The following is a 27,547-nucleotide window of genomic DNA, read 5'->3' as shown; positions in this document are numbered from 1 at the left end:
ATTTTATTGAGTCAAATTGTTAAATTAGATCTCATCATCTAAAGCACATTAAAGTGAATTAGAGGACCAAGTCTTGCCAGTCTCTGCTATTTCTCATCTCTTAGGGCAAAGGATGATTTCTTTTTTTCTTCCAGCGGACTGCTACGATCCGACCTGTTCGAACCATGGCGTCTGTATCCACGGGGAATGCCACTGCAGTCCGGGATGGGGCGGTGCAAACTGTGAAAATTCGAAAACCATGTGCCCCGATCAGTGCTCTGGCCATGGGACCTACCTTCAGGAGAGTGGTTACTGCACTTGTGATCCAAATTGGACAGGCACAGACTGCTCAGTGGGTTAGTAGACAGAGGATACCTTGCAAATCATCCCATAAGTGGTGAAATGTTGAGAGCCTTAATTCCCAAGGGTCTAATGCTGCAGCAGCAGCAGCAGCATACTTACTGAGTTACAAAGTAACCTGGTGATTGTTCGTCGTCAGTGGATAGATTACCTCAGCAAATCTGTCGTTCATTTTAATGGTCTGAGCTGCTTAAACAGTCCTCCATTTTTGGAGGCCAAATTTTTGTGGCGGGCAGATGAGAAACTTCTTTATAAAGATAGCAGCCAGTTAGCAGTCCGATGAATGTTCTTTCAAAGTGTGGGCTTCACAATAAAGACCTTCCTTTGGTGTAATGTTTTTTTTATGATCATGCGCTTTTTGAACAATAGTTCCAAAATGTTCCATGGCTTAGTTTTATTATCCATTCATGGGATGTGAGTATCACTGGCAAGGCCAGCATTTATTGCCCATCCCTAATTGCCCGAGAAAAGGTGGATGAGTTCACCATCTGGCCTGCTACCGAGGCACACAGACGACAAAGAGCACTCTTGTGTTGAACCCAAAGATCTCCGCAGGGGCAACTGCTGCCCTTGTCTCTCTCTCTCTCTGGGTTAGTGAGAGAGATAAATAAATTCAGCTTGGCTTCCTGTTCCTGATCACTGGATTATATTTTTTTTGTAAATTCATGCATGGGATGTGGGCGTTGCTGGCTAGGCCAGAGTTTAATGCCCATCCCTAATTGCCCTTGAGAAGGTGGTGGTGAGCTGCCTTCTTGAACAGCTGCAGTCCACGTTAGACTTAGGACTGGACTCAGGTGCAATGGTTGAATATTTACCTGTTGCTCGCTGTCAAAAATCCACACATTGCAGTTCACCATTTGGCCAAGATACTGAAGGACAGCTCCTGCTCATGGTACTGTACACCAATGTAATCTTTTGGATGGAGGAAGAGACTTTATTGTGAAAGTGGCACTGTTTTCCTTTTCTCCTTATTAATATTAATACTGCAATCTGGAAACTTTGCGCCTGTAGACATTACTAGCTTGTAAGCTGGGTGTTTCTGACAATGTCACCTTAAATCTACACACTTTGTACTCGGTGTTATCAATTCTCCGTTTTCCACTGAATCTATCAACATTCCATTAGGGAAAAAACTCCTGAGTCTAACCCCAATCCTGTGTTGTTTAAAAGCAGCTTTTTCTCAATAAATTTCAGTGGATGATGGTATTATCCAGGAACTGAACAACTGGAATATTTATTTTTACCAGCAGTTCTTTTTCTTCTGCATGCTTTGTCAAGTTTCCAGGGTGTTGTATCCTTCAAGGATGACCATTCCTGTTGGTTATCAGCTCTGGCTCAGTTGGTGTACGCTCATGTCTGAACCAGAAAGTTGTGGGTTCAAGCCTCATTCCTGAGACTTCATCATCATTTCCAAGCTGACACTCTGGTGTAGTACAGAGGAGGTGCTGTTGTTGGAGTGAAATATGAAGCCAAGCCCCTACCTGTCCCTAAGAGATTCCATGGCACTATTTTGAAGAAGATTAGTGGAGTTATGTCCTATGTCCTGACTTATCCCTCAACCAATACCACTGAAACTGATTTTCTGGTCATTGCTATTTGTGGGACCTTGCTGTCTGCAAATTGACTGCCACATTTCTTACATTACAACAGTGACTACGCTTCAAAAGTACCTCTGTGGTGATAAAATGGTTTGGGACATCCTGAGGTCTCCCTTCTTCCTTCATAAGGGCTGTGCCTCCAGTTCGCCACAAATGTAATCCACAACATACTCAACACGTTCCCAGTTTGAAGAGGAAGGTACTCAGTAAAATACCCCACAGCAGTTTGTAGCATGAAGCAGAATAACCCTACCTCCCTCTAAGCTGTTTGCTACAGTCTTATTGGAAGGAATCTGCTTTCAGGTCATGCTTGCTGCTGAAGTCTTGACTAGTCAGCCGAAGCAAAAAAAAAGCAGCTTTGAAATGCGCTGAATTGTAAAATTATATGCTTTAAAAATTTATCTTTCCACGGTCAAATATGATGGCTTTTTAAAGAAAAGATTACACACAAAAAAAAGGAAACGGGTGAAGGGAAATTACTACAACAAAAAACAATTACTGAGCTCGATAGAAGTTTAGCTGATCCCAACGCACTTAATTAATGGCAGAAATATCAATTAATCATAATGCTGCTTGTTCAGGTGTCAGCATGATAAGGCTTCAGCTGCAAAGAAATTAAATGGTGTTTCGAATGAAAAGCAGAATCTGAACATGAATTTTCTTCCGAAAGATAAGTTATAATATATATCTTCCCCATCGCTCTGTTCAGTGGATTTTTTGGGAGAACCTCCAAACAGCTTGGATTATGATTGGGGGTTTTTATGGTTGCTATGGTTTTTTTCATGCAGGTCTTCACTTGGGCACCTTATTTCTTTCTGTGTTGAATTGTTTGCTGCTTAATTCCAGGTTTTAACTGTCAAACTTACAGCGTTTTGCAGCTTGCATCTCTGGTGTGTACTGGCAGTAAGTGGAATTCTAGGAATTACATGCAAAGTCAGTAGCCTGGTGATAAGTTAACATAAGGCAGTCTTCTGAGTTTAAAACATTAGCCAAAAGCAAACCTACCTGGAAAGGAAAAATTTCAATGAGTTGGCTATTGAGTTTCCTGTTTTATGATTTGCTTACATTTTGATGAACTTTGTTAGATTTCTTTTCCCAGCTTTATTGGGTGTGATGACTTGAGTGGTGTGTCATGAGATATAAATCACTTTATGGAGTAGCTTAATATTTATTTAGGACTTACGAAATACACGCGTTGGCGAGTGGGGCCTGCCCCCGCACGCCAATGGGAAAATTCTGCCCATTGTATCAGAACTGTGTGCAAGGCAGAATAAAAGGAAACTGAGCAGAACCTGGAATGATAGAGCAAGCTGGATGGGCTGAGTGGTCTTTTAATTTCAGGCTTTGACTGAGTTAAATTACAAGGAAGAAATCATGAGAAGCAATTTGCTTACCACGGGATTAATCCAACAAATGGAACAATAGATGTTTACACAATATTTAGTCACAATGGAACAGCAACAGTAGTAAAGTAAGAGAGCAAATGTATCCCTGTAGGTTTCACCACCAATCAAATGTGAACATTTGCGGCCACTTGACTAATTGACAGTCACTTTGCCAGTAATATCTTCATTATGAGGGTCTTTTCGAATGCATCAGGAAAGCAATAACTATTATTCTGAACCAATACAGCCATCAATTGTCCTCAATCCTACTTTTCACATTAAGATTAGAGAATAGTGGGAGGAGTTCTGGCCCGTGTTAACTAAATGGTTTCACTTTTAGGTTGCTTGTTGAGCTCTGTGTATCATTGTCTATTCAAGCCCACCAAATTAACACAGACCCACTGTACCTCCGCCGAGGCACTTGTATGATGCACCAGTCTTCCATGATGAAATTGATGCTGCCAAAACATTATTTGATCTTTGCACAGAAGACCAACTATTAATTAGTTGCACAATTTCATTTCAATTAAATGAACTTCAATTAATAAGTTTGTAGCGACAATTGACACGACCGTGCTTGAAGATGGTGTGCTAAAGGCTGATAAACACCTTGGTGCTAATGAAAAATTGATTAGATTGATTCACAGGAGAAACAAGGCTCAGGATAAAAAAAACTTTTCCTCGCAAAGCTGAGTTAATATTTTGCTGCATCGAGGTTAATCAGCCCATCCAAGGTCCTTTAATTGAAAGCTTGATTCAGAGGAGAGCAGAGTATATATAAAGAAATCATTGGAAGGACTACAATGAACAGACAGTGTGTTCCCCAAGCACCATAGCAGGCAGCAACTGATGAAACTGTGACTAATCCCAGTTGGATAGGTTTTTCTGATCATTGTTTGCAGCAATAAGGGACTGCAGATGCTTTTTATTGAAACTTTTCTTTTAGATCATTTAGTTACTTTAGTTTACTTTGCTTTTATTTCCCCCGATGGCTGCATGGCATTATGGGGGGGAGATGGTGACATAGTGGTAATGTCACTAGACTTGTCAACCAGAGGCCCAAGCTAACGCTGTTGGGGCATGGGTTTGAATCCCACCACTGCAGATGGTGGAATTTAAATTCAGTTAACAAAATCAGGAATTGGAAGCTAGTCTCAATAAAAGTGACTGTAATAGCTATTATCAATTGTCATAAAAACCCTAATGCCCTTCAGGGAAGGAAATCTGGCATCCTCACCTGGTCTGGCCTACATGTGACTGCATGTGGTTGACCCTTACCTGCCCTTTGAAATGGCCGAGCAAGCCACTCAGTTCCAGGGCAATTAGGGATGGGCAACAAATGCTGACCTTGTCGCTCACATAAAAGAATAAATGGGGTGGGGATAGATGACTTGGTTTCAGTGCTGTGCATGCCAAGATGCATCTCGAACACCAATGATTCCCAATCGTCAACTTTAAACTTATTATAGCGCTCCCCATTGACTTACATGAAGCTCAATGTCCATTGCAGTAGAGCCCCAAGTCTGCTGGTTTCACGGACCATATAGAGTGAGGGGCCTCCACTACAATGAGAGGCACTTGCACAAGATTGCGTGCTGTTTTGCAGATTGAAAATCCATCTCACCTCTCACCACAAGCAAAGCATCCAACAGGCACGAGAAAACCTAGATCATTCGATGAAGAAGAAACTATTCAAATCCTCCCCAAGAATTCTCCCTGGTAAACGTAGTATCAGGGTCTGGCACATTTTGGGTTCATGTTGGACTGAGTACAGTACTGCCCACACAATGATGTAAGAGAGCACATGACCCGCACCCAGGGTCAGTGTGATGTTGAACAGAGCCATATACAGACCTAAGCATGGAGACAGCACTTATCCTTTACAGTATATTTGTAAATAGTTCTAATAATTAATAAAGACTTACAGTTAACCTGCTAAAGACTATGAAGTCTTTGGTCAATGGCGATCTAACAAATTTTAAATTAGATACAGGAGCCAGCATTACAGCTCTGTTGGACAAAGAATTGTGGCTGAAAGACTTCTGGCTTCGAACAATGGACACACCACTTTACTGGCCCGGATGAATTTGACTTCTAGTCATTGATACGACCTGAAACCACGAAGGTATTGTGGCAAACAGACATTCGAGCTGATGTATGTCACCTGTAACCAGCCTCTCTCTCTTCTGAGCAGCCTTGGCTCTCCTCAAAACAGCAGACGATGTCAAAACAACCACTGTCGTTAACCAAACATAACTGCAGGTTCCCGACTACACAAACAAAGAAAGAGTATCCTGACTCGGACTTCAGCTCTGAACTGTCTTTTCTCTTCGCAGAGCAGGTTTGTCCATTTTCGTTACAAGTCCTGGAAAACCCTCGGTGGTCAGACCAGCCAACCACCCAGGAGGTAACCATGATGCCTTCTGTGGAAGAGGTGAAAGAGAGCAATCAGCAATCTGAGGAACCCTTACCTCCCACCCCGATGACAGTACAGCAGGCCAACACTGCAACTGCTGTGCACATGCAGCAACTCCCAGCCAGCATGTCAAAGCCACAAGAGATGCTGGAACCTGGTAGCAGCTGGCCATGGCCGGCAACCAAAGCGGAGTTGAACATACCAATAAACCTTATTCTAGTCACAGGAACACTGTTCCTCAGCTACAGAGGACATCAAAATGACCCACAAGGTGATGGAAAAAGCAAAAGAAGTGACAAGGAGACAAGCACAATGTTCGTCCATCTGATAAGAAATGAGCTAGAGTAGCAGCAACTGCCGGTCAACACGACAGCTGAACAACCCAGTGCGGGTCAACACAAAGGAATGGAAGCAAAAGATAAAAAGGATGCCTGCTGAACCTCCAAACTAACAGGAAGAACCAGCAAGGACAGAGCCTTGTGCTCCTCCAACAGAAGTGTGAATGAGAAATGGAAGGGTTACAAGGACCACCTGAACCTTTAAATTCAAGGACTTGAAGGGAGCTGATGGGATAGTGATAATGTAGTGATAACACTATAAGACATTAAGTAAACCAGTATAATTCCGAATACATTGGATAAAGACTGGGGGGAAGGGCCTGGCACATACTGGGTTTACTTAGGACTGAATACAGCACTGCCCACACAGTGATGTAAGAGAGCACATGACCCACACCCAGGACTATTGTGGTGTAGCACAGAGCTGCATGCAGACCTAAGTATGGAGATAGCTCCTAGATTATACCCCTTACTGTATATTTGTAAATAGTTCTAGTATTTAATAAAGACTTACAGTTAACCTACTAAAGACTATGAAGACTTCATCAAACTTAGCGATATTTAACCAATGTCCCATAACAGTAAAGATTGTAATGGACACATCAGGATTGATTTTAACTCCCTCCATCAGGCAGGGACAGTGCAGTAGCTCATGCTCCAATTTACCCACCACTACTTTTGTGGGGCCTTCATCTAAACAGGTTCCTGCTAACTGTAGACAGGAGCCTCATTACGGTATTCATATCAGGGTCCAAGGACATCAATAGGATCCTGCCATGATTTTTGTACCCACTGACAGAAGTTACATGCATTGTTGGGACTGCCCAGTAGTGCAGGCATGGTAAACGGCCTCCACATATTTCTGCCTCAGTGGCCTTTACCCATTGGAGTTCAAAAGAATGAGAGGTGACCTTATTGAAACATGCAAGATCCTGAGGAGACTTGATAAGGTGGATACCAGAAGGATGTTTCCCCTTGTAGGAGAGACTAAAACTAGGCAACACAGTTTAAAAATGAGAAGTCCCCCTTTTAAGATGGAGATGAGCAAAAACCTTTTCTCTCAAAGGGTCGTTAGTCTGTGGAATTTAATTCCCCAGAAAGCAGTGGAGGCTGGGACGTTGAAGTTATTCAAGGCTGAGTTAGATAGATCTTTAATAGACAAGAGAATCAAGAGTTATGGGGAGGCCGGAAAGTGGAGTTGAGACCACCATCAGATCAGTCATAATCTTATCGAATTGCGGAGCAAACTTGAAGGGCCAAATGGCCTTCTCCTGCTCCTAAGTCCTAATGTTCCGATGTCCATCTGTCCCATGTTCCTGTCATTCAGTTAACAGTTGAGCAGTTGGTTAGGTTTACGTTAAAGTTCTTCAGACATGGTAAGAAGCAGGAGGCATCTGCACGCCTTATGGGTTGTATATAAAAAGTACGGTAGCACTAAAGCTGTGCATTCAAATAATTGCCAAGAAATTCAACTTGCAGCCTGAGGCTCGAGGCACATTTGGCTTCTGCTCTCACTTAAGGTAGGATGTGAGTGCTAAACAGATCCCGCCAACAGCACCACCACCACCCCCACCGCCCCGCCCGCTGCCCCACTGTGGTTCACAGATTGCGGAGGGCAGCAAATTGTTCAGCTTCTGCACTCCAGAGAGTCAGCAAGTCAGGTCTTGTGGGGATGGAGTGTGGAAGGTTTGAACCCATTTGGCAGGGAGCTATATATTTTTTGTAGGTCCAAGAGCAACATTGCTGGTTCCTATGGCTGCACAAAAATAAAAACTCATGGTCTCCTGAGCTGATCAGGTACAACTAAGGGTTACATGTATTGCTCTAGCACCACTCATATGTGCCTGGAATTTGCAGCCTGAGTCCTTGTGTACTTATGGGGCCTAATGCCCGCTTTAAGTGGGCATCTGGACAACCAGTCAGAATGTGATTGACGACACCCATGTAGTTATCAGGGTACCTCTCAGTGAACCAGCAACTTTTATCAGCTGCAAATAAATCCACTTTTTTAATATTCGGCTGGTGACTAACCACCGCCAGCATATCATTCAGGTCAGTGCCTGCCTGGCAGATATCAGGATGCCTACTTACTGCTCCAGTTCTCCAACTCCTTACTCTTTGACCCAGCACAGCAAGTCAGGCAAGAACTGCTGGCGACGAGGAGTACCCTCTTTATTTCTCACTCGCAGACACTTCTCCAAATCTCCACCTTATCAGGTTCATGGATATAGAACCTGAGCCATGTGAGCTGTCATCGAGCAAACTACTGGAATGTCCAAAAATGCTGCCACTGCTTGAGGTCGGGGAGCTTTCTACAGTACAGCTGACAACCTCAATAAGTGACACTATTGGGGGTAGATGGGAATGTGGAGTTGAGATTACAATCAGATCAGCCATCATCTCATTGAATGGTGTAGCAGGCTTGACGGGCTGAGTGGCTTACCCCTGTTCCTAATTCATATGTTGTATGTTTAGCCATCCACTGTATTCTACGCAGCTTTACAATGCAACAGAGGAGCAAATGAAGAAGACCTGCCACCATTTGATGAGGAATATTTCATTGTTAGTGAAGATGGAGCAGGTGTGCAGCAATACCAGCCTGTAGCCCATATCTCTTTGGCAATATTTGATCAAAGTTGCTTCATCTGAACTACTCCTTCCAGTCATTCTTATCCTTGATCAAGTACTTCCAACCACTGACTAACACTAGTATGTACAAAGCCTGACATTGCAACTTTCAGCAGGTCCTGTAGGACCAGCTTGCAGACTAAGTCACAATCCCCAACATTATTACCTACATGTTAGTCCATCATGCCTTTCTTAAGTGACAATTTTGCTCGTGGATGACAGAAAATGACTAATGCTCAGAAGGGGGGGCCTTGACATGCTCGTAGTCAGCAACCACTAGGAGCTCAGGTTAAAGAGGGCCCATTGCAGAGCGCAGCATTTCAGCTGCTGCTGGGGCAGTCCAGCCTTGGTATCATGGTGGTCAATGGCTGGAGGGATTGAAATGGGAAAAGATGTGCTCTCAACCTGACAGAGAGGAAGGCCCCCACTCTGTGAAGCTGTGGCTCAGCATTCCCATTGATCCTGAGTACTGAAGACTGTAGCAGATCTGAGATTCAATTGAAGGCCTTAGCAGCCTGTCTCCAGCTTTAAGCAGGTGACAGACATGATGGAGCTCAGAGCCTGAGTAGCACCAGTTTGAGCTTTGATCAGATCCGAAAGAGACGTTGGTGCACATTATCATGCAGCCTGACTGCAGCATCCTTAGAAGCAACTTCAGGCACCTTGGTAGGCTGCAGGGTGCTGATGCCTTGCACATCATGGATTCCTTCATACTCTCAGGCATGATGCAGCAGCTCCTAGGCAGGCTGTCCAATGCCTTGAAGAGTTGTTGATGTGTAGAATGCAGTCAACGAACATAATGTGGGTTTACGCCAGCTATTTACAAAACCTGTAAATGTAAGCATATAATTGGGAGGAAATAATTGCTGTATTTATTCTGAAACAGGAGTATTTTATATATTAAAATAATTGGGTGCTGATGACAGAACATTAAGTGCAATATTTTTCTTTACTTGTGAAAATTCTGTTGTGCCACATGCAAGCTTGACTTGTGCGTTATTACAAGTCTGATTTGAGGAATCTGACAAGATACAAATGCAGTACCTTCCATAAGTATTAATTGTGCATTGATGATATTTGAACATGCACTGACTGTGCTGGGTCTATTTTTTGTTCCACAGAAATTTGTGCTGTGGAGTGCGGAACACACGGCGTTTGCCTGGCGGGTGCCTGCCGCTGTGAGGAAGGCTGGACCGGTGCAGCTTGTGACCAGAGAGCGTGTCACCCTCGCTGTTTGGAGCATGGAACCTGCAAAGATGGCAAGTGCGAATGCAACCAGGGCTGGAACGGTGAACACTGCACCATAGGTAGGCCCTTAGTTGAGAGTGTTGGGGATTATGTCATCTTGTATGCAGAATTGCCTGTGGTGCAGTAATGAGAATGTTCGGTGGGAACACTCTTACTGTTTCTGATATCTGTACATGATTTGATTTGATTTGTTATATAAGAGCACTGAGTGGAAGTGACATTTTTCTTGTTCCTAATTTTCATGGAAAAACCCATCAAAGCTACATAGTGAGACTTCTGTATGACTAATGGCTGGGGTGGGGGGTTTCTCCCCCTGTGTCTTTGTAAAATCAGGTATTCAGAAGTCCGTACTATGCACAGTGTTCAACACAATAGACTGGCAGTAATTTTTCCTTTGCTAATAATGGTTGTGAAAATAACGTTTAGTCTCTGAGAAGGCACATCCATATTTATCTTCAAAGAATTGCTAAGAAAGTAAGTACATCGAAAATAAATAAAAAATAGTGGTTAGTAAATTTAATACAGGTATATAAGGAAAGTTCCTTTATTCAGGGAATGATAGATGTTTGGAATAAGCTGAAAACAGATTTTTCTTCTGACACACGGTTGTCAAATTCAGACTATGAGCACTGAGGTAATGTTGACTGTTCCACTTATTAACCAGGAGACAGGATATCATTGGCACATCATCGATGCCTGGGCAAGTTTGAGAGTATAACTATTGTGGTGTAGCTGGAGTAAATAAAGGCAGCTTAAGGGAGCAGGAGACTAACTGTGGGTAATCCAGGAGTGTGGGTCTGAGCACAAGCAGCACTCTCCATATGTTGAAGTCTTGGCGCATCAAACCTCTAGTCATTTCCTCTTGGAACTTGCTGTATCAAGACTCTAGTGCTTTTTTGTCTCACGGCCTTGACATTTGGTTCCATTGGTACAGCTTTAATCATGATTTTTTAAGCAGGCAAACTTAATTTTAATAAAGTGATGAGTAGCAAAAAGAAAAATACAGGGAAAATGTGAAGGTACACAGGTTGAGCAGAATTTAATGCCCTACAGCATGGCGAGTTTGGCGGCAGGGAGGACTTTCAATCAGGCGGGAGGGTGACCCCGCCACCTTCCTGCCCCCACCTGATGAAGTCCGTGATGTGAAGACCTGCAGACGGCCTTCCCGACCCGCTGCCAGTTGAGCCTTGAAGGGGGCAGTTAATGTACACTTAAGGGCAGCCGTTGGTATTAACCCAGCAAGGGGTGGGGAGCTCACCATGTGGGGAGCATTGCAAGCAAACCCATGCCGGGTTGCTTGGTGGCTGCCAGAGGGATGTCTCATTCAGAGGCATTCAATGTCTGATCGAGGGACCTGACATCAGGAAGGAGGGGGCTGCTGAGAGACAACTCCCTGCTCTTGTGGCCTACCCCCACCAATGACCCTCCCCTGCGAAACCCCTCTCTCCATCACTCACCTGTGACCTGGGTCCATTCACAATCATAGGCCTCAGATGATTGTTGTTCCCGTAGCAGCCACCCCGGTGGCACTGCTGTTCTTGGAGGGCAGTAATTCCGCCCTGGGGTCCTTGATCCCAGGGAATGTTCGCCCCCGGCCTGTCAAATGGCTGAGTGGTGCTCGGTTCAGTGAACCTTCCCAGAAAGCTCTTGCCAGCGGGCAAGATTCCTTTTGCCTCCATTAACTACCACCCATTATGTCAGATGGAATTCAAATGACAGTTTTAACAATTTTGTAGAAAGGCGTTAAATCATGCCAGCTATCACCATGACCTTTTGCGAGTTTTGAATCTGAGAAACTTATACTGCAATTTATTTCCCTTCAAATGTCTCTCAAAATTCAGTCATTTTCTGAGCCTGTGAATAAAGTGAAATATCCTTTGCAAAGAGTGGTAGAAAATTGTTATTGAAGTCTTCAATCAAGGTGGTTAAATCTTCTCTTTCATCTCTCACAAAGTCCGGCAAGTTTATTGAGTGGCTAAAACAAATTGCGTTCAGCATCCAAATACATACACTTTGCATTCCCTATTTTTGCATTTTGGGCCAATCCTCATAAGCTTTTAAAGCCCCTGAATTGATTTTCCCTGTGCCACTTGCCCTATGTGAGTTATTACTATTGATCCAACCATCTGTCTCCTGCCACTCCGTGACATCTAGCTATCTGTATCCCCAACATAACATGTTGGAAGTTCAGTGCACTGAACACCTTCTGACCCGCTGCCTATTGAGAATACCATTACATTCCAGTGTACTCCTTGCCACTCCTTGTCTGCTAAAGATGTTCTCTTCATGTTTGGACGGCCTTCCCATCTCTCCCCCCACCACCACCACCCCCACATAAACTTAAGCTCATCCAAAACTCCTAACTTGCACCAAGCCCTGTTCACCCATCAGTCTTCTGCTCGTTGACCTGTATTGTCTCTCAGTTAAGCAGTGGATCAATTTTAAACTTCTCATCCTTGTTTTCAAATCCCTTAACGGCCTCCCCCCTTTCCTATCTCTGTGTTCTCCTGCAGCCAAAAAACCCCCCGGGATATCTGCGCTCCATCAATTCTGGCCTCTTGCACATCCCTGGTTTTAATTGCTATCCCGTTGGCAGTTGCATTTTCAGCAGCTGAAGCCCAAAGCTCTAATTCCATCCACCTCCCTAACTCCCTTTTCCTCCTTTAAGATGCTCCTCTAAACCTATCTCTTTAATTAAGCTTTTGATCATCGGCCCCAATATTTGATTCAATGTTAAACTTTGTTTGGTAACATTCCTTTAAAGTGGTTTGGGACGTTTTACTATGTTAAAGATGCAACATAAATGTTCATTGTCGTTGGGTATTACCTCACAGGTGCCCTTTGATACACCAGCCCACCAACCATTGTTAATGTGTAAATCTTGATGGTAAGTGTTAGCAGGTTGTTCAATTCAGGTGAGGAAGGGTGCTAATCTGAGCCAGGTTTTAGCTTCACTTGAAGTTCATATTTGCAGATTATCAGTAGCTGAACACTGATTAAGCGTAGGTGCCAGGACCGAATTTCCTTTCTCTAAACCAGGGGCACTCACGTCAGTTGTACTGAGATCAGGAAATATATTGGATAGAACAGGGGATCAAACCTGGGACACACTTGTGCTACTAGTAGACCATTACCCATTGGAGTCACAAAACATTTGGGGAAGATCACTTTACTGGACTTGGTGTGTAAGAAAGAAAATGGATGTTTCAATTTCATGGCATTCCTATTAGGAAAGAGAATACATGTTCCAGAATCATGGTAAAGAAGCTAATGGGATATTTGGATGAGTAGACCAGATGAACCAATGGTCATCTCTCAACCACCTCCTGACTCCCCTAAAGGCTGTCCACCATCTACAAGGCACAGGTAAAGAGTTTGATGGAACACTTTCCACTTGCCTGGATGTGTGCAGCTCCAACAACACGCAAGAAGTTTGACGCCATCCAGGACAAAGTAGCCCACTTGATTGGCAACCCATCCGCAAACATTCAGCCCCTCCACTGCCGACGAACAGTGGCAGCAGTGTGTACCATCTACAAGATGCACTGCAGAATCTCACCAAGGCTCCTTAGACAGCACTTTCCAAACCCACAACCACTAGCACCTGGAAGGACATGGGCACCAGATGCATGGGAACACCATCACGTGGAAATCTCCTCCTAGCCACTCACCATCTTGATCTGGAAATATACCTCCATTCCTTCACACTGTAATGGTAATATCACTGGGTTAGTAATTCAGAGGCCCAGGCGAACACTCTGGGGACACAGTTCAAATCCCACCATGGCAGCTGGTGGAATTTAAATACCATTAATAAATCTGGAATATAAAGCTAGCCATCAGTGATGGTGACCATGAAATGATCATCGATTGTTGCAAAAACCAACCTGGTTCACGAATGCCCTTTTGGGAAGGAAATCTGCCATCCTTACCTGGTCTGGCCTACATGTGACTCCAGAGCCACAGGAATGTGGTTGACTCTTAACTGCCCTCTGAAATGGCTGAGCAAGCCACTCAGTTCAAGGGCAATGAAGGATGGGCAATAAATATTGGCCTTGCCGGCGTCGCATCCTGTGAAAGAAGAAAGAAAAAACTGACCTCTGAATGTGTTTGTGCTATTGCATTAGCTGTCGACTCCTATGCTGAACAGCATGTCCCATTCTTGAGCCAGTTGATGTTTGGGAAGGCCAACCAACATTCTCAAAATCCTTCATTTTAAAAAAAAAATGTTTTGATTCAGTGATAATCTTGTACTGGCACTCACTTCCTGTCAGTGCCTTCAACACTTTCATGTTTATCGACTGACATTGATTTTCATGTTTGTGCAGTTAGGCATTCAAACGGGCCTTTGCCTGAGGGCAGTTCTAATTCCTTTAAGCTGCGGGCGAAGGTGATGCTGGAATGGGGAGAGGGAGGTGGGGAATTTTGCCAGCAGTCTGTTTGCATTCTAATGCTTCAATAGAGCGGGGAACTAGATCGTTAACAAATGCAAGGTGTTGATCAATTTTCTTTTACAAAATTACAGCCGGCAGTGCTGAATGATCCATCAATAACACATCAGTACTGATAGTGTTCAGAGAGATATTAGTATCCTCCATGTTTTGAAATTACAATTTTTTTTTCAATGTTGCATAATATCCTCCCTTCTCTTCACTTATGACTACTCTTTGGTCACTTTGACATTTCAAAGAACAAGGAAAAGGCCCTTCGGCCCTCGAAGCCTGTGCCAATCATATTGCCCGTCAACTAAAACATTTTGCACTTCCGGGGTCCGTATCCCTCTCTTCCCATCCTATTCATGTATTTGTCAAGCTGCCTCTTAAACACCACTATCATACCTGCTTCCACCACCTCCTCTGGCAGCGAATTCCAAACACTCAATACCCTCTGCGTAAAAAACTTGCCCCGCACATCTCTTCTATAGTTTTCTCCTCTCACCTTAAATCTATGTCCCCTAGTAATCGACTCTTCCATCCTGGGAAAAAGCTTCTGACTATCTACTCTGTCCATGCCACTCATAATTTTGTAAACTTCTATCAAGTCGCCCCTCAATCTCCGTCACTCTAGTGAGAACAATCTGAGTTTTTCCAACCTCTCCTCATAGCTAATAACCTCCAGACCAGGCAGCATCCTGGTAAACCTCCTCTGCACCCTCTCCAATGACTCCATATCCTTCTGGTAATGTGGCGACCAGAATTGCACGCAATATTCCAAGTGTGGCCTAACCAAGGCTCTATACAGCTGCCGCATGACTTCCCAGCTTTATACTCAATACCCCTGCCGATGAAGGCAAGCGTGTCATATGCCTTCCTGACTACCTAATCCACCTGCGTTGCCACTTTCAGTGACCTGTCGACCTGTACACCCAGATCCCTCTGCCCGTCGATGCACTTAAGGGTTCTGCCATTTACTGTGTAATTCCTGCCTGTATTAGACCTTCCAAAATGCATTACCTTGCATTTTTCCGGATTTCTTATCAAGAGGAAGGAATTCTGGCAGTGTAGTCAGAAGTGGGATATCCTGGTTAGGATGAATTTCCTCATTTACAAATCATTTCATTAAGCAGGGCCCCTCCACACCAGTTTAAGTGGGATTACGTCAATGGGTCACTAAGAAAGTGTCCTCTGTGAAGCAATCATCAGTACCGCCCCTCTACCAATTAGTACTCAATTTGTGACATTAATGTTGTGCCCAGTCAGTTGAGTGGAAGTTATGGCTTGGGTTTCTTGGTTTTATTGAATGAGTTTTGAATTAGTGGTTATCTACTGAATAATTTGACATACAGGGTGCATAACTCACAAGGGCATAGAATGAATGTTGATGGAGCTCTCATTCCCTGTTGGCTTATTTTTCACATGACATTTGGTGAGTTCATCCTGGTATTGGGCTATCTGCTGTGCATACTGTGGAGTGATGGAAAAATGGGCAATTTTCATTGCAATTTTCTCCCCTGCCCTCCTCCTGGAGGCATGGACTGTGTTCTGCATAGTTCCACATGCACTGACTGACCACCTTTTTTAATTCATTCACGGGATGTGGGCTTCAGTGGTTAGGTCAACATTTATTGCCCATCCCCTAATTGCCCTTGAGAAGGTGGTGGTGAGCTGCTTTCTTGAACTGCTGTAGTGTAGGTACACTCACAGTGTTTTTAGGGAGAGAGTTCCAGGATATTGACCCAGGGATAATGAAAGAACAGCGATATATTTCAAGTCAGGATGGTGAGTGGCTCGGAGGGGAACTTCCAGGTGGTGGCATTCCCATCTATCTGCTGCCCTTGTCTTGTAGATGGTTGCATTCGTGGGTTTGGAATGTGCTGTCTCAGGAGCCTTGGTGAGTTCCTGCAGTGCATCTTGTAGATGGTACACACTGCTGCTACTGTGCGTTGGTGGTGGAGGGAGTGAATGTTTACAAATGAGGTGCGCATCAAGCAGACTGCTTTGTCCTGGATGGTGTCAAGCTTCTTGAGTGTTGTTGGAGCTGCATTCATCCAGACAAGTGGAGAGTATTCCATCACATGTGCCATGTAGACAGTGGACATGCTTTGGGAAGAGTTACTCATTGTAGGATTCCTAGCCTCTGACCTGCTCTTGTAACCATAGTATTTATATGGCCAGTCCAGTACAGTTCCTAGTCAATGGTAACCCCCCAGGATGTTGATAGTGGGGGATTCAGTGATGGTAATGCCATTGAATATCAAGAGGAGATGGTTAGATTCTTTTTTGTTGGAGATGTTCATTGCCTGGCACTTGTATGGCACAAAAGTTATTTGCTGCTTGTCAGCTCAGGCCTGGATATTGTTCAGGACTTGTTGCATTTGGGCTTGGATGGCTTCAGTACCTGAGGAGTCACAAATGGTGCTGAACGCTGTACAATCATTAGCAAACATCCTCACTTCTGAGCTTCTGACGGAAGCAAGGTCATTGATGAAGCAGCTGAAGATGGTTGGGCTGAGAACACGACCCAGAGGATCTCCTGCAGTGATGTCCTGGAGTTGAGATGACTGACCTCCAACAACCACAACCATCTTCCTTTGCGCTAGGTATGACTCCAACCAGCAGGGAGTTTCCCACCAGGCCACACCACCGCACACCCCCCCATCCCAATTCCCATTGACTCTAGTTTTGCTAGGGCTCCTTGATGCCACACTCGGTCAAAAGCTGCCTTGCTGTCAAGGACAGTCACTCTCACCTCACCTCTGGAGCTCAGCTCTTTTTGTCCAAGTTTGAACCAAGACTGTAATGAGGTCAGGAGCTGAGTGACCCAGGCAGAACCCAAACTGATTGTCAGTGAGCAGGTTATTGTTAAGCAATGCCGCTTGATAGCACTGTTGATGATCCTTTTCTTCACTTTACTGATGATCAAGAGTAGACTGATGGGGCGGTAATTGGCCGGGTTGTATTTGTCCTGTTTTTTGTGTACAGGTCATATCTGAGCAATTTTCCACATAGCCGGTAGTTGCTAGTGTTGTAGCTGTACTGGAACAGCTTGGCTCAGGGCACGGCAAATTCTGGAGCACATGTCTTCAGTACTAATGCCGGAATATTGTCAGGGCTCATAGTCTTTTGCACTATTCAGTGCCCTCAGCCATTGCATGATATCACCTGGAGTGAATCAAATTGGCTGAAGACTGGTATCTGTGATGTTGGGGGTCTCCAAAGTAGGCTGAGATAGATCATCTACTTGGCACTTCTGCCTGAAGCTTGTTGCAAATGCTTCAGCCTTACCTTTTGCACTGATGTGCTGGGCTCCCCCATCACTGAGGATGGAGATATTTGTGGAGCCTCTTCCTCCAGTGAGTTGTTTAATTGTCCACCACCATTCATGACTGGATATGGCAGGACTGCAGAGCTTAGATCTGATCCATTGGTTGTGGAATTGCTTACCTCTGTCTATCATTTGCTGCTTATGCTGTTTGGCATGCAAGTAGTCCTGTGTTGCAGCTTCACCAGGTTGACACCTCATTTTTAGGTATGCCTGGTGCTGCCCCTGGCATGCCCTCCTTCACTTTTCATTGAACCAGGTTTGATCCCCTGGCTTGGTGGAGTGGGGGATATGACAGACCGTATTACAGATTGTTACAGATTGTGTTTGAGTATAATTCTGCTGTTGCTGATGGCTCACAGTGCCGCGTGGCTGCCCAGTCTTGAGTTGCTAGATCTGTTCAAAATCTACCCCATTTAGTACCGTGGTAGTGCTACACAACACAATGGAGGGTATCCTCAATATGAAGATGGTGTTTTGTCTTTACAAGGATTGTGCGGAGGTCACCCCTACCGATACTGCCATGGTGAGGATGAGGTCAAGTAGGTCTTTCCCCTCATGTTGGTTCCCTCACTACCTACCACAGACCCCATCTAGCAGCTGTGGTGGGATTTGAACCCAAGTCCCCAAAGCATTACCCTGGGTCCCTGGATTGCTAGTCTATTGAGAATACCACTACACCGTCTCCCCAGTAATGAGGCAGTTATTCATTTGTTCATCGGCTATTCACCAAGCGGGACACGGTTCTCACTCACACCTGCCCTTGCACATTCACAATTATGAAGACAGGGGAATCACAGCCAATTTTCATTTCATTAACTCAGGGATGCTGGGCTCAGTTGTAACTCCCCGATTGCTGATCAACTGAGACTACCTAATGCAGCACAAAAAGTGATGTTCGTAAGACTCATCTAATTCGCTGGATAGATTTGTTGTGCCATTGGAGATGGGGCTATTTTTTCTTAAATTCACATAAATGATATGGAGCAACGATTATTAAATGATACAAAATATTGGTAAGCTTCCTTCATGGTCACAGCATTCAGTGAAGTAGAATTTAAAACATATTTTCGACCATCAACAATGAATATTCTGTTATAAAGAAATTTCTGTTCTGATTCTTGAACAGTTCTCCAATAATAGCTCCCCAACATTTGAATGCTACTTCTCAGTCCATGCATCTGAATCTAACCAGCAATCCACAGAAATATTCCACCAGTGGCCCTCCAAAATATTTATAATACATTTTTGGATAAATCCATTTGAGAGTCATTTTAGATTAAAATTCAAACTGGCCCTGGCATGTTGTTGACTCTTAACTGCCCTTGGAAATGGCCTAGCAAGCCCCTCAGTTCAAGGGCAACAAATGTTGGCCTTGCCAGTGATGCCCAAATCCCATCAAAGAATAAAGAGGAAAAAAAATTCAGCAGAGCCATGATTCATTCAACAATTTCTGGTGGAACGACAGGTTTACCCACATGCAGGAAAACAGCACCAGTTCAGTTTTGCCAGTGGAAGTTTCACCCTGCAGGACCCTTGCCTAATAATACAAGCAAAACTGCTGGAAATACTTAGCAGGCCAGGCAAGGAATCGAGTTAACATTGCTGGACTGTGACCTATCGTCAGAAGTGGAAAATGTTAGAACATTACAGGTGGAGCAAGTTTTAAGCAAGCGCAGGTGGAGGAAAAGGCACAAGGGGAGGAAAGAACAAAAGGGAAAGGCTTGTGATGGGGGAAGGTGGGAGTGATTTAGTGAACGGGGGAGAAGGTGGCATAGTGGTGATGTACTGGGTAATAATTCAGCTAATAATCCGGAGGCCCAGGCTAATGCTGTGGGGACATGCATTCAAGCCCCACCACAGCAGCCGATGGAATTTAAATGCAAATTAATAAAAACCTGGAATGTAAAGCTTGTGACCATGACAACGAGCACTGATTGTTGTAAAAACCCATCTGGTTCATTGATGCTTTTTAGGAAAGGAAATGTGCCATCCTTACTCAGTCTGGCCTACATCTGACTCCAGACCCAAGGCAATGTTGTTGACTCTTAACTGCCCTTGGAAATGGCCTAGCAAGCCCCTCAGTTCAAGGGCAACAAATGTTGGCCTTGCCAGTGATGCCCAAATCCCATCGAAGAATAAAAAGGAAAAAAAATTCAGCAGAGCCATTTCTGGCACCTGCAGGCTGAACAAATGGGGGAAAGAAGTCATGATCTGAAATTATTGAGCTCAGTGTCGAGTTCTGAAAGATGTGAAGTGCCTGATCGAAAGATAAGATGCTGACCCTTTAGCTTTCATTGAGCTTCCTTGGAACAACGTAGAAGGCCAAGCCCAGAGAGGTGGGAGTGGGGTATAGAATTAAAATAACAGGCGACCGAAGGAGGAACAGTTATGCGGTTCAAAAACAGAATTACCTGGAAAAACTCAGCAGGTCTGGCAGCATCGGCGGAGAAGAAAAGAGTTGACGTTTCGAGTCCTCATGACCCTTCGACGGAACTTGAGTTCGAGTCCAAGAAAGAGTTGAAATATAAGCTGGTTTAAGGTGTGTGTGTGGGGGGCGGAGAGATAGAGAGAGAGAGAGGTGGGGGGGGCGGTGTGCTTGTAGGGACAAACAAGCAGTGATAGAAGCAGATCATCAAAAGATGTCAACGACAATAGTACAATAGAACACATAGGTGTTAAAGTTGGTGATATTATCTAAACGAATGTGCTAATTAAGAATGGATGGTAGGGCACTCAAGGTATAGCTCTAGTGGGGTTTTTTTTTTAATTTTTTTTATAATGGAAATAGGTGGGAAAAGGAAAATCTTTATAATTTATTTGAAAAAAAAGGAAGGGGGAAACAGAAAGGGGGTGGGGATGGGGGAGGGAGCTCACGACCTAAAGTTGTTGAATTCAATATTCAGTCCGGAAGGCTATAAAGTCCCTAGTCGGAAGATGAGGTGTTGTTCCTCCAGTTTGCGTTGGGCTTCACTGGAACAATGCAGCAAGCCAAGGACCGACATGTGGGCAAGAGAGCAGGGTGGAGTGTTAAAATGGCAAGCGACAGGGAGGTTTGGGTCATTCTTGCGGACAGACCGCAGGTGTTCTGCAAAGCGGTCGCCCAGTTTACGTTTGGTCTCTCCAATGTAGAGGAGATCACATTGGGAGCAACGAATGCAGTAGACTAAGTTGGGGGAAATGCAAGTGAAATGCTGCTTCACTTGAAAGGAGTGTTTGGGTCCTTGGACGGTGAGGAGAGAGGAAGTGAAGGGGCAGGTGTTGCATCTTTTGCGTGGGCATGGGGTGGTGCCATAGGAGGGGGTTGAGGAGTAGGGGGTGATGGAGGAGTGGACCAGGGTGTCCCGGAGGGAGCGATAAGGGGGGTGAAGGGAAGATGTGTTTGGTGGTGGCATCATGCTGGAGTTGGTGGAAATGGCGAAGGATGATCCTTTGAATGCGGAGGCTGGTGGGGTGATAAGTGAGGACAAGGGGGACCCTATCATGTTTCTGGGAGGGAGGAGAAGGTGTGAGGGCGGATGCGCGGGAGATGGGCCGGACACGGTTGAGGGCCCTGTCAACGACCATGGGTGGAAAACCTCGGTTAAGGAAGAAGGAGGATATGTCAGAGGAACTGTTTTTGAATGTAGCATCATCGGAACAGATGCGACGGAGACGAAGGAACTGAGAGAATGGGATGGAGTCCTTACAGGAAGCGGGGTGTGAGGAGCAGTAGTCGAGATAGCTGTGGGAGTTGGTGGGTTTGTAATGGATATTGGTGGACAGTCTATCACCAGAGATTGAGACAGAGAGGTCAAGGAAGGGAAGGGAAGTGTCAGAGATGGACCACGTGAAAATGATGGAGGGGTGGAGATTGGAAGCAAAATTAATAAATTTTTCCAAGTCCCGACGAGAGCATGAAGCGGCACCGAAGTAATCATCGATGTACCGGAGAAAGAGTTGTGGAAGGGGGCTGGAGTAGGACTGCAACAAGGAATGTTCCACATACCCCATAAAGAGACAGGCATAGCTGGGGCCCATGCGGGTACCCATAGCCACACCTTTTATTTGGAGGAGGTGAGAGGAGTTGAAGGAGAAATTGTTCAGCGTGAGAACAAGTTCAGCCAGACGGAGGAGAGTAGTGGTGGATGGGGATTGTTCGGGCCTCTGTTTGAGGAAGAAGCTAAGGGCCCTCAGACCATCCTGGTGGGGGATGGAGGTGTAGAGGGATTGGACGTCCATGGTGAAGAGGAAGCGGTTGGGGCTAGGGAACTGGAAATTGTTGATGTGACGTAAGGTGTCAGAGGAATCACGGATGTAGGTGGCCCCCTTCCACAATTCTTTCTCCGGTACATCGATGATTACTTCGGTGCCGCTTCCTGCTCTCGTCGGGACTTGGAAAAATTTATTAATTTTGCTTCCAATCTCCACCCCTCCATCATTTTCACGTGGTCCATCTCTGACACTTCCCTTCCCTTCCTTGACCTCTCTGTCTCAATCTCTGGTGATAGACTGTCCACCAATATCCATTACAAACCCACCAACTCCCACAGCTATCTCGACTACAGCTCCTCACACCCGCTTCCTGTAAGGACTCCATCCCATTCTCTCAGTTCCTTCGCCTCCGTCGCATCTGTTCCGATAATGCTACATTCAAAAACAGTTCCTCTGACATATCCTCCTTCTTCCTTAACCAAGGTTTTCCACCCACGGTCGTTGACAGGGCCCTCAACCGTGTCCGGCCCATCTCCCGCGCATCCACCCTCATGCCTTCTCCTCCCTCCCAGAAACATGATAGGGTCCCCCTTGTCCTCACTTATCACCCCACCAGCCTCCGCATTCAAAGGATCATCCTCCGCCATTTCCGCCAACTCCAGCATGATGCCACCACCAAACACATCTTCCCTTCACCCCCCTTATCGGCATTCCGTAGGGATCGCTCCCTCCGGGACACCCTGGTCCACTCCTCCATCACCCCCTACTCCTCAACCCCCTCCTATGGCACCACCCCATGCCCACGCAAAAGATGCAACACCTGCCCCTTCACTTCCTCTCTCCTCACCGTCCAAGGACCCAAACACTCCTTTCAAGTGAAGCAGCATTTCACTTGCATTTCCCCCAATTTAGTCTACTGCATTCGTTGCTCCCAATGTGATCTCCTCTACATTGGAGAGACCAAACGTAAACTGGGCGACCGCTTTGCAGAACACCTGCGGTCTGTCCGCAAGAATGACCCAAACCTCCCTGTCGCTTGCCATTTTAACACTCCACCCTGCTCTCTTGCCCACATGTCTGTCCTTGGCTTGCTGCACTGTTCCAGTGAAGCCCAACGCAAACTGGAGGAACAACACCTCATCTTCCGACTAGGGACTTTATAGCCTTCCGGACTGAATATTGAATTCAACAACTTTAGGTCGTGAGCTCCCTCCCCCATCCCCACCCCATTTCTGTTTCCCCCTTCCTTTTTTTTCCAATAAATTATAAAGATTTTCCTCTTCCCACCTATTTCCATTATAAAAAAAAATTTTAAAAAAACCCCACTAGAGCTATACCTTGAGTGCCCTACCATCCATTCTTAATTAGCACATTCGTTTAGATAATATCACCAACTTTAACTTTAACACCTATGTGTTCTATTGTACTATTGTCGTTGACATCTTTTGATGATCTGCTTCTATCACCGCTTGTTTGTCCCTACAACCACACCGCCCCCCCCACCTCTCTCTCTCTCTATCTCTCCGCCCCCCACACACACACCTTAAACCAGCTTATATTTCAACTCTTTCTTGGACTCGAACGCAAGTTCTGTCGAAGGGTCATGAGGACTCGAAACGTCAACTCTTTTCTTCTCCGCCGATGCTGCCAGACCTGCTGAGTTTTTCCAGGTAATTCTGTTTTTGTTTTGGATTTCCAGCATCCGCAGTTTTTTTGTCTTTTTGTTTTTATCTCAGTTATGCGGTTATTAATTATAAATAATATCAGCAAACTTCCTTCATGACAGTAATATTTAGAGAAGAAGAATTTAAAAACATATAGTTGACCTTTGATAATGAATATCCTGTTCTCAAAAATATTTGCAATGATTCTTGGAAGAAGCCTGAAGATTGGACTGACATGTTCAGCAAATCGCCCATAAAATCTACATTTGGTCTTGCTTTGTGGAGAAAACTACATTGTGAGCAGTGAATACAGTAACTAAATTGGAATTTCAGTGATCATTGGTGGGGGTCAGGGGTGAGGGGCAGGGCACAATGGGAAGGGGCAATGATTATTTATATTAATCACTAAGTTCCAATAATTTGGCCTAATTACGCCAAAACTGGCCTATTCTCCACTATGGAGTAGCAATTTTGCCTGAGTGTTGACTTAACTTGGACTAATGTTTCATGTAACTCAGTCAATTTCCATGAATTATTTGCATTATGGTTCTGACCTGCCAATGTTGCTTTAAAATAAAGGTTTTTAACATCAAACAAGGGTGGTTGATACCATCTGTTTGTATAATCTGCCTGAAGCATTTTACTAACGTTGTGAGATACTAACTGCAATTCTTTAATTGTTAGACTTTGGAAGGAATGTGGTCATGACTAGAATTAATATTTCAACCCATGCATGTGTGTATATATAAAATATATATATATAAAATATATATATAATATGTAAACGTGATGGTTAAATACCAATCCCATAACTGTAGCTAAATGTCAGTCTTGCGTTTTTAATTTAACACCCCTGTGGTTAATGGAAGCAAGAGTTTAATGGTGTTTAAACTTCTCATTTTCCTCTCTACTCTGAGCACTATATAAGGGAACGGCATCTGCTGCAGTTTACATCTTGTACCCCCCGGAAGGTGCTTACTGATTTGAGCTTGTGTCTGCCTCAGTACACATGTCCCTCCAGAAAGCTCCTTGGTTTGAACAAAATAGTTGCTTAATGACAGCAACACAACTGCACTGGCGATCTCTTTTTAAACCCATATTTGTCTACCTATATTTAAGGTAACGATTGTTACCATCAGAGAGGAACAGGCACAAGTCAGCACAAGTTTGAATATCTGTTTCTGAAACTTTCAGAAATGACAACAGCTAATCCCACAAATAGTTTCATCGAACCCAGAACTTAGAAGAAATTCATCCAGCATTGCCTTCAAGGTCACAACAAATGGGGAGGGAAATACTGTTGGCTCCGCTCCACACAAATTAGTCTTACATTGGGCAGTTGTTCAGAAAGACATCAAACAAGTTACCACATCTACTTTCTGGAAAAAAAAAATTCAGTGTAGAAACATCAACACTGACAATGACTCTCTCAGATCATCAGATCAGATACTTATAAGATTTTGACAACATTCCCATCCTGTTAAGTCAACTGTAATTAAAGCCGTCTAAACACAAATGATCATTTCACACCCTTTTATTTTCTCAGGCAATTTGTCAGAGTGTTCAAGATTAAAATTTACGGGGGCAGATTTTTCAGTTTCTTTGCCTGAACATCTTGTACCCCCCGGAAGGTGCTTACTGATTTGAGCTTGTGTCTGCCTCAGTACACATGTCCCTCCAGAAAGCTCCTTGGCTTGTCATTAGTTTTAAGTTAATTATGGATAAGAATAGGTCTGGTGCTCGAGTTGAGATTCTAAATTGGAGAAAGGCCAATTTTGTGGAAATGAGAAAGGATCTAGGAAGAGTGGATTGGGATAAGTTGTTTTCTGGCAAGAATGTATTCATTAAGTGGAAGACATTCAAAGGCGAAATTTTGAGAGTGCAGAGTTTGCATGTTCCTGTCAGGATTAAAGGCAAAGTTAACAGGCATAGGGAACCTTGGTTTTCAAGAGATATTGGCGATCTGGTTAAGAAGAGAGAGGTATAGGGAACAAGGAACAAATTAGGTACTTGTAGAGTATAGAAATTGTAAGGAAATACTAAAGAAGGAAATCAGGAAGGCAAAAAGAAGACATGAGGTTGCTTTGGCAGATAATGTGAAGGTAAACCCAAAGGGTTTCTACAGTATAGTAAGAGTAAAAGGATAGTAAGGGACACAATTGGTCCCCTTGAAGATCAGAGTGGTCGTCTATGTGTGGAGCCTCACGAGATGGGGGAGATCTTAAACAGTTTTTTGCATCAGTATTTACTCAGGAAACTGGCATAGTGTATAAGGAAGGAAGGAAACAAGCAGTAGTGTCATGGAACATATAGTGATTAAAGAGGTGGAGGTGCTTGCTGCCTTACAGCGAATAAAGATAGATAAATCCCCCGGGCCTGACATGATATTCACTCGGACCTTGAGGGAGACTAGTGCAGAAACTGCAGGGGCCCTGGCAGAAATATTTAAAATGTCCTTAGCCACGGGTGAGGTGCTGGAGGAGGGTAGCTCATGTTGTTCCATTGTTTAAAAAAGGCTCCAAAAGTAAACCAGGTAATTACAGGCCAGTGAGCCTGTCGTCAGTAGGAGGTAAATTATTGGAAGGTGTTCTGAGAGTTCAGATTTACAATTATTTGGACAGCCAAGGGCTGATTAAGGATAGTCAGCATGGCTTTGTGCGTGGTAGGTCATGTTTAACGAACCTTGTAGAGTTTTTCGAGGAGGTTACCAAGAAAGTAGATGAAGGAAAGGCTGTGGATGTTGTCTGCATGGACTTTAGTAAGGCCTTTGACAGGGTCCCACATGGGAGGTTAGTTCAGAAGGTTCAGACACTTGGTATCCATGAAGATGTTGTAAACTGGATTCGAAATTGGCTGTGTAGGAGAAGACAGAGAGTGGTAGTGGAAGATTGCTTCTCAGACTGGAGGCCTGTGACTAGTGGTGTGCCTCAGGGATCTGTGCTGGGACCATTGTTGTTTGTTGTCTATATCAATGATCTAGATGATAATGTGGTAAATTGGATCAGCAAGTTTGCTGATGACACTAAGATTGGGGGCATTGTGGACAGCGAGGAAGGCTTTCAAAGCTTGCAGAGGGATCTGGACCAACTAGAAAAATGGGCCAGAAAATGGCAGATGGAATTTAATGCAGAAAAGTGTGAGGTGTTGCATTTTGGAAGGACAAACCAAGGTAGGAAATACACAGTAAATGGTAGGGCACTGAGGAGTGCGGAGGAACAAAGGGATCTGGGTGTTCAGATACATAATTCCCTAAAAGTGGCATCACAGGTAGACAGGGTTGTAAAGAAAGCTTTTGGCATACTGGCCTTCATAAATCAAAGTATTGTATATAGGAGTTGGGATGTTATGGTGAGATTGTATAGGACGTTGGTGAGGCCAACTTTGGAATATTGTGTGCAGTTTTGGTCGCCTAACTACAGGAGGATATTAGTAAGATTGAAAGAGTGCAGAGAAGATTTACTAGGATGTTGCCGGGTCTTCAGGAGTTGAGTTACAGGGAAAGATTAAACAGGTTAGGAATTTATTCCTTGGAGCATGGAAGAATGAGGGGAGATTTGATAAAAGTTTACAAAATTATGAGGGGTATAGACAGAATAAATGCGAGTAGGCTCTTTCCACTTAGATTAGGAGAGATAAACACGAGAGCACATGGCTTTAGGGTGAAAGGGGAAAGGTTTAGGGGGAACATTAGAGGGAACTTCTTCACTCAGAGAGTGCTGGGAGTGTGGAACGAGCTACCATCTGACTTGGTAAATGCGGGATCACTCTTAAGTTTTAAGAATAAATTGGATAGATACATGGATGGGAGAGGTCTGGAGGGTTATGGACCGGGTGCAGGTCAATGGGACTAGCGGAATAATATTTCAGCAGACTAGGAGGGCCGAATGGCCTGTTTTTCTGTGCTGTAGTGTAGTGTTCTATGGTTCTAACATGTTAGGTCACTTTGAGGGTACTGAATAGAGGAAAATTATTTTCC

The 27,547-nt window shown here is 44.4% G+C and overlaps 1 protein-coding gene across 4 annotated transcripts in view; it reads left to right on the top strand.

The window, feature by feature from the left end:
* Positions 1–27,547, top strand: part of tenm3 (teneurin transmembrane protein 3) — a 584,772-nt gene that overhangs the window by 417,387 nt on the left and 139,838 nt on the right. For 3 of the 4 annotated variants that reach the window (XM_041186059.1, XM_041186063.1, XM_041186061.1), the window contains 2 exons: positions 135–335; positions 9,826–10,011. In XM_041186059.1, coding sequence (XP_041041993.1) covers positions 135–335; positions 9,826–10,011 — 387 coding nt within the window. The remainder of the gene's footprint in view (positions 1–134; positions 336–9,825; positions 10,012–27,547) is intronic. The other variant, XM_041186060.1, reaches the window with a different exon arrangement.

This window comes from Carcharodon carcharias, chromosome 4 (assembly GCF_017639515.1).
Source record: "Carcharodon carcharias isolate sCarCar2 chromosome 4, sCarCar2.pri, whole genome shotgun sequence".
In the NCBI taxonomy this organism is placed as follows: Eukaryota; Metazoa; Chordata; class Chondrichthyes; order Lamniformes; family Lamnidae; genus Carcharodon; species Carcharodon carcharias.
The sequence above is the reverse complement of the archived record's forward strand: the minus strand, read 5'-3'. Positions and strand labels throughout refer to the sequence as shown.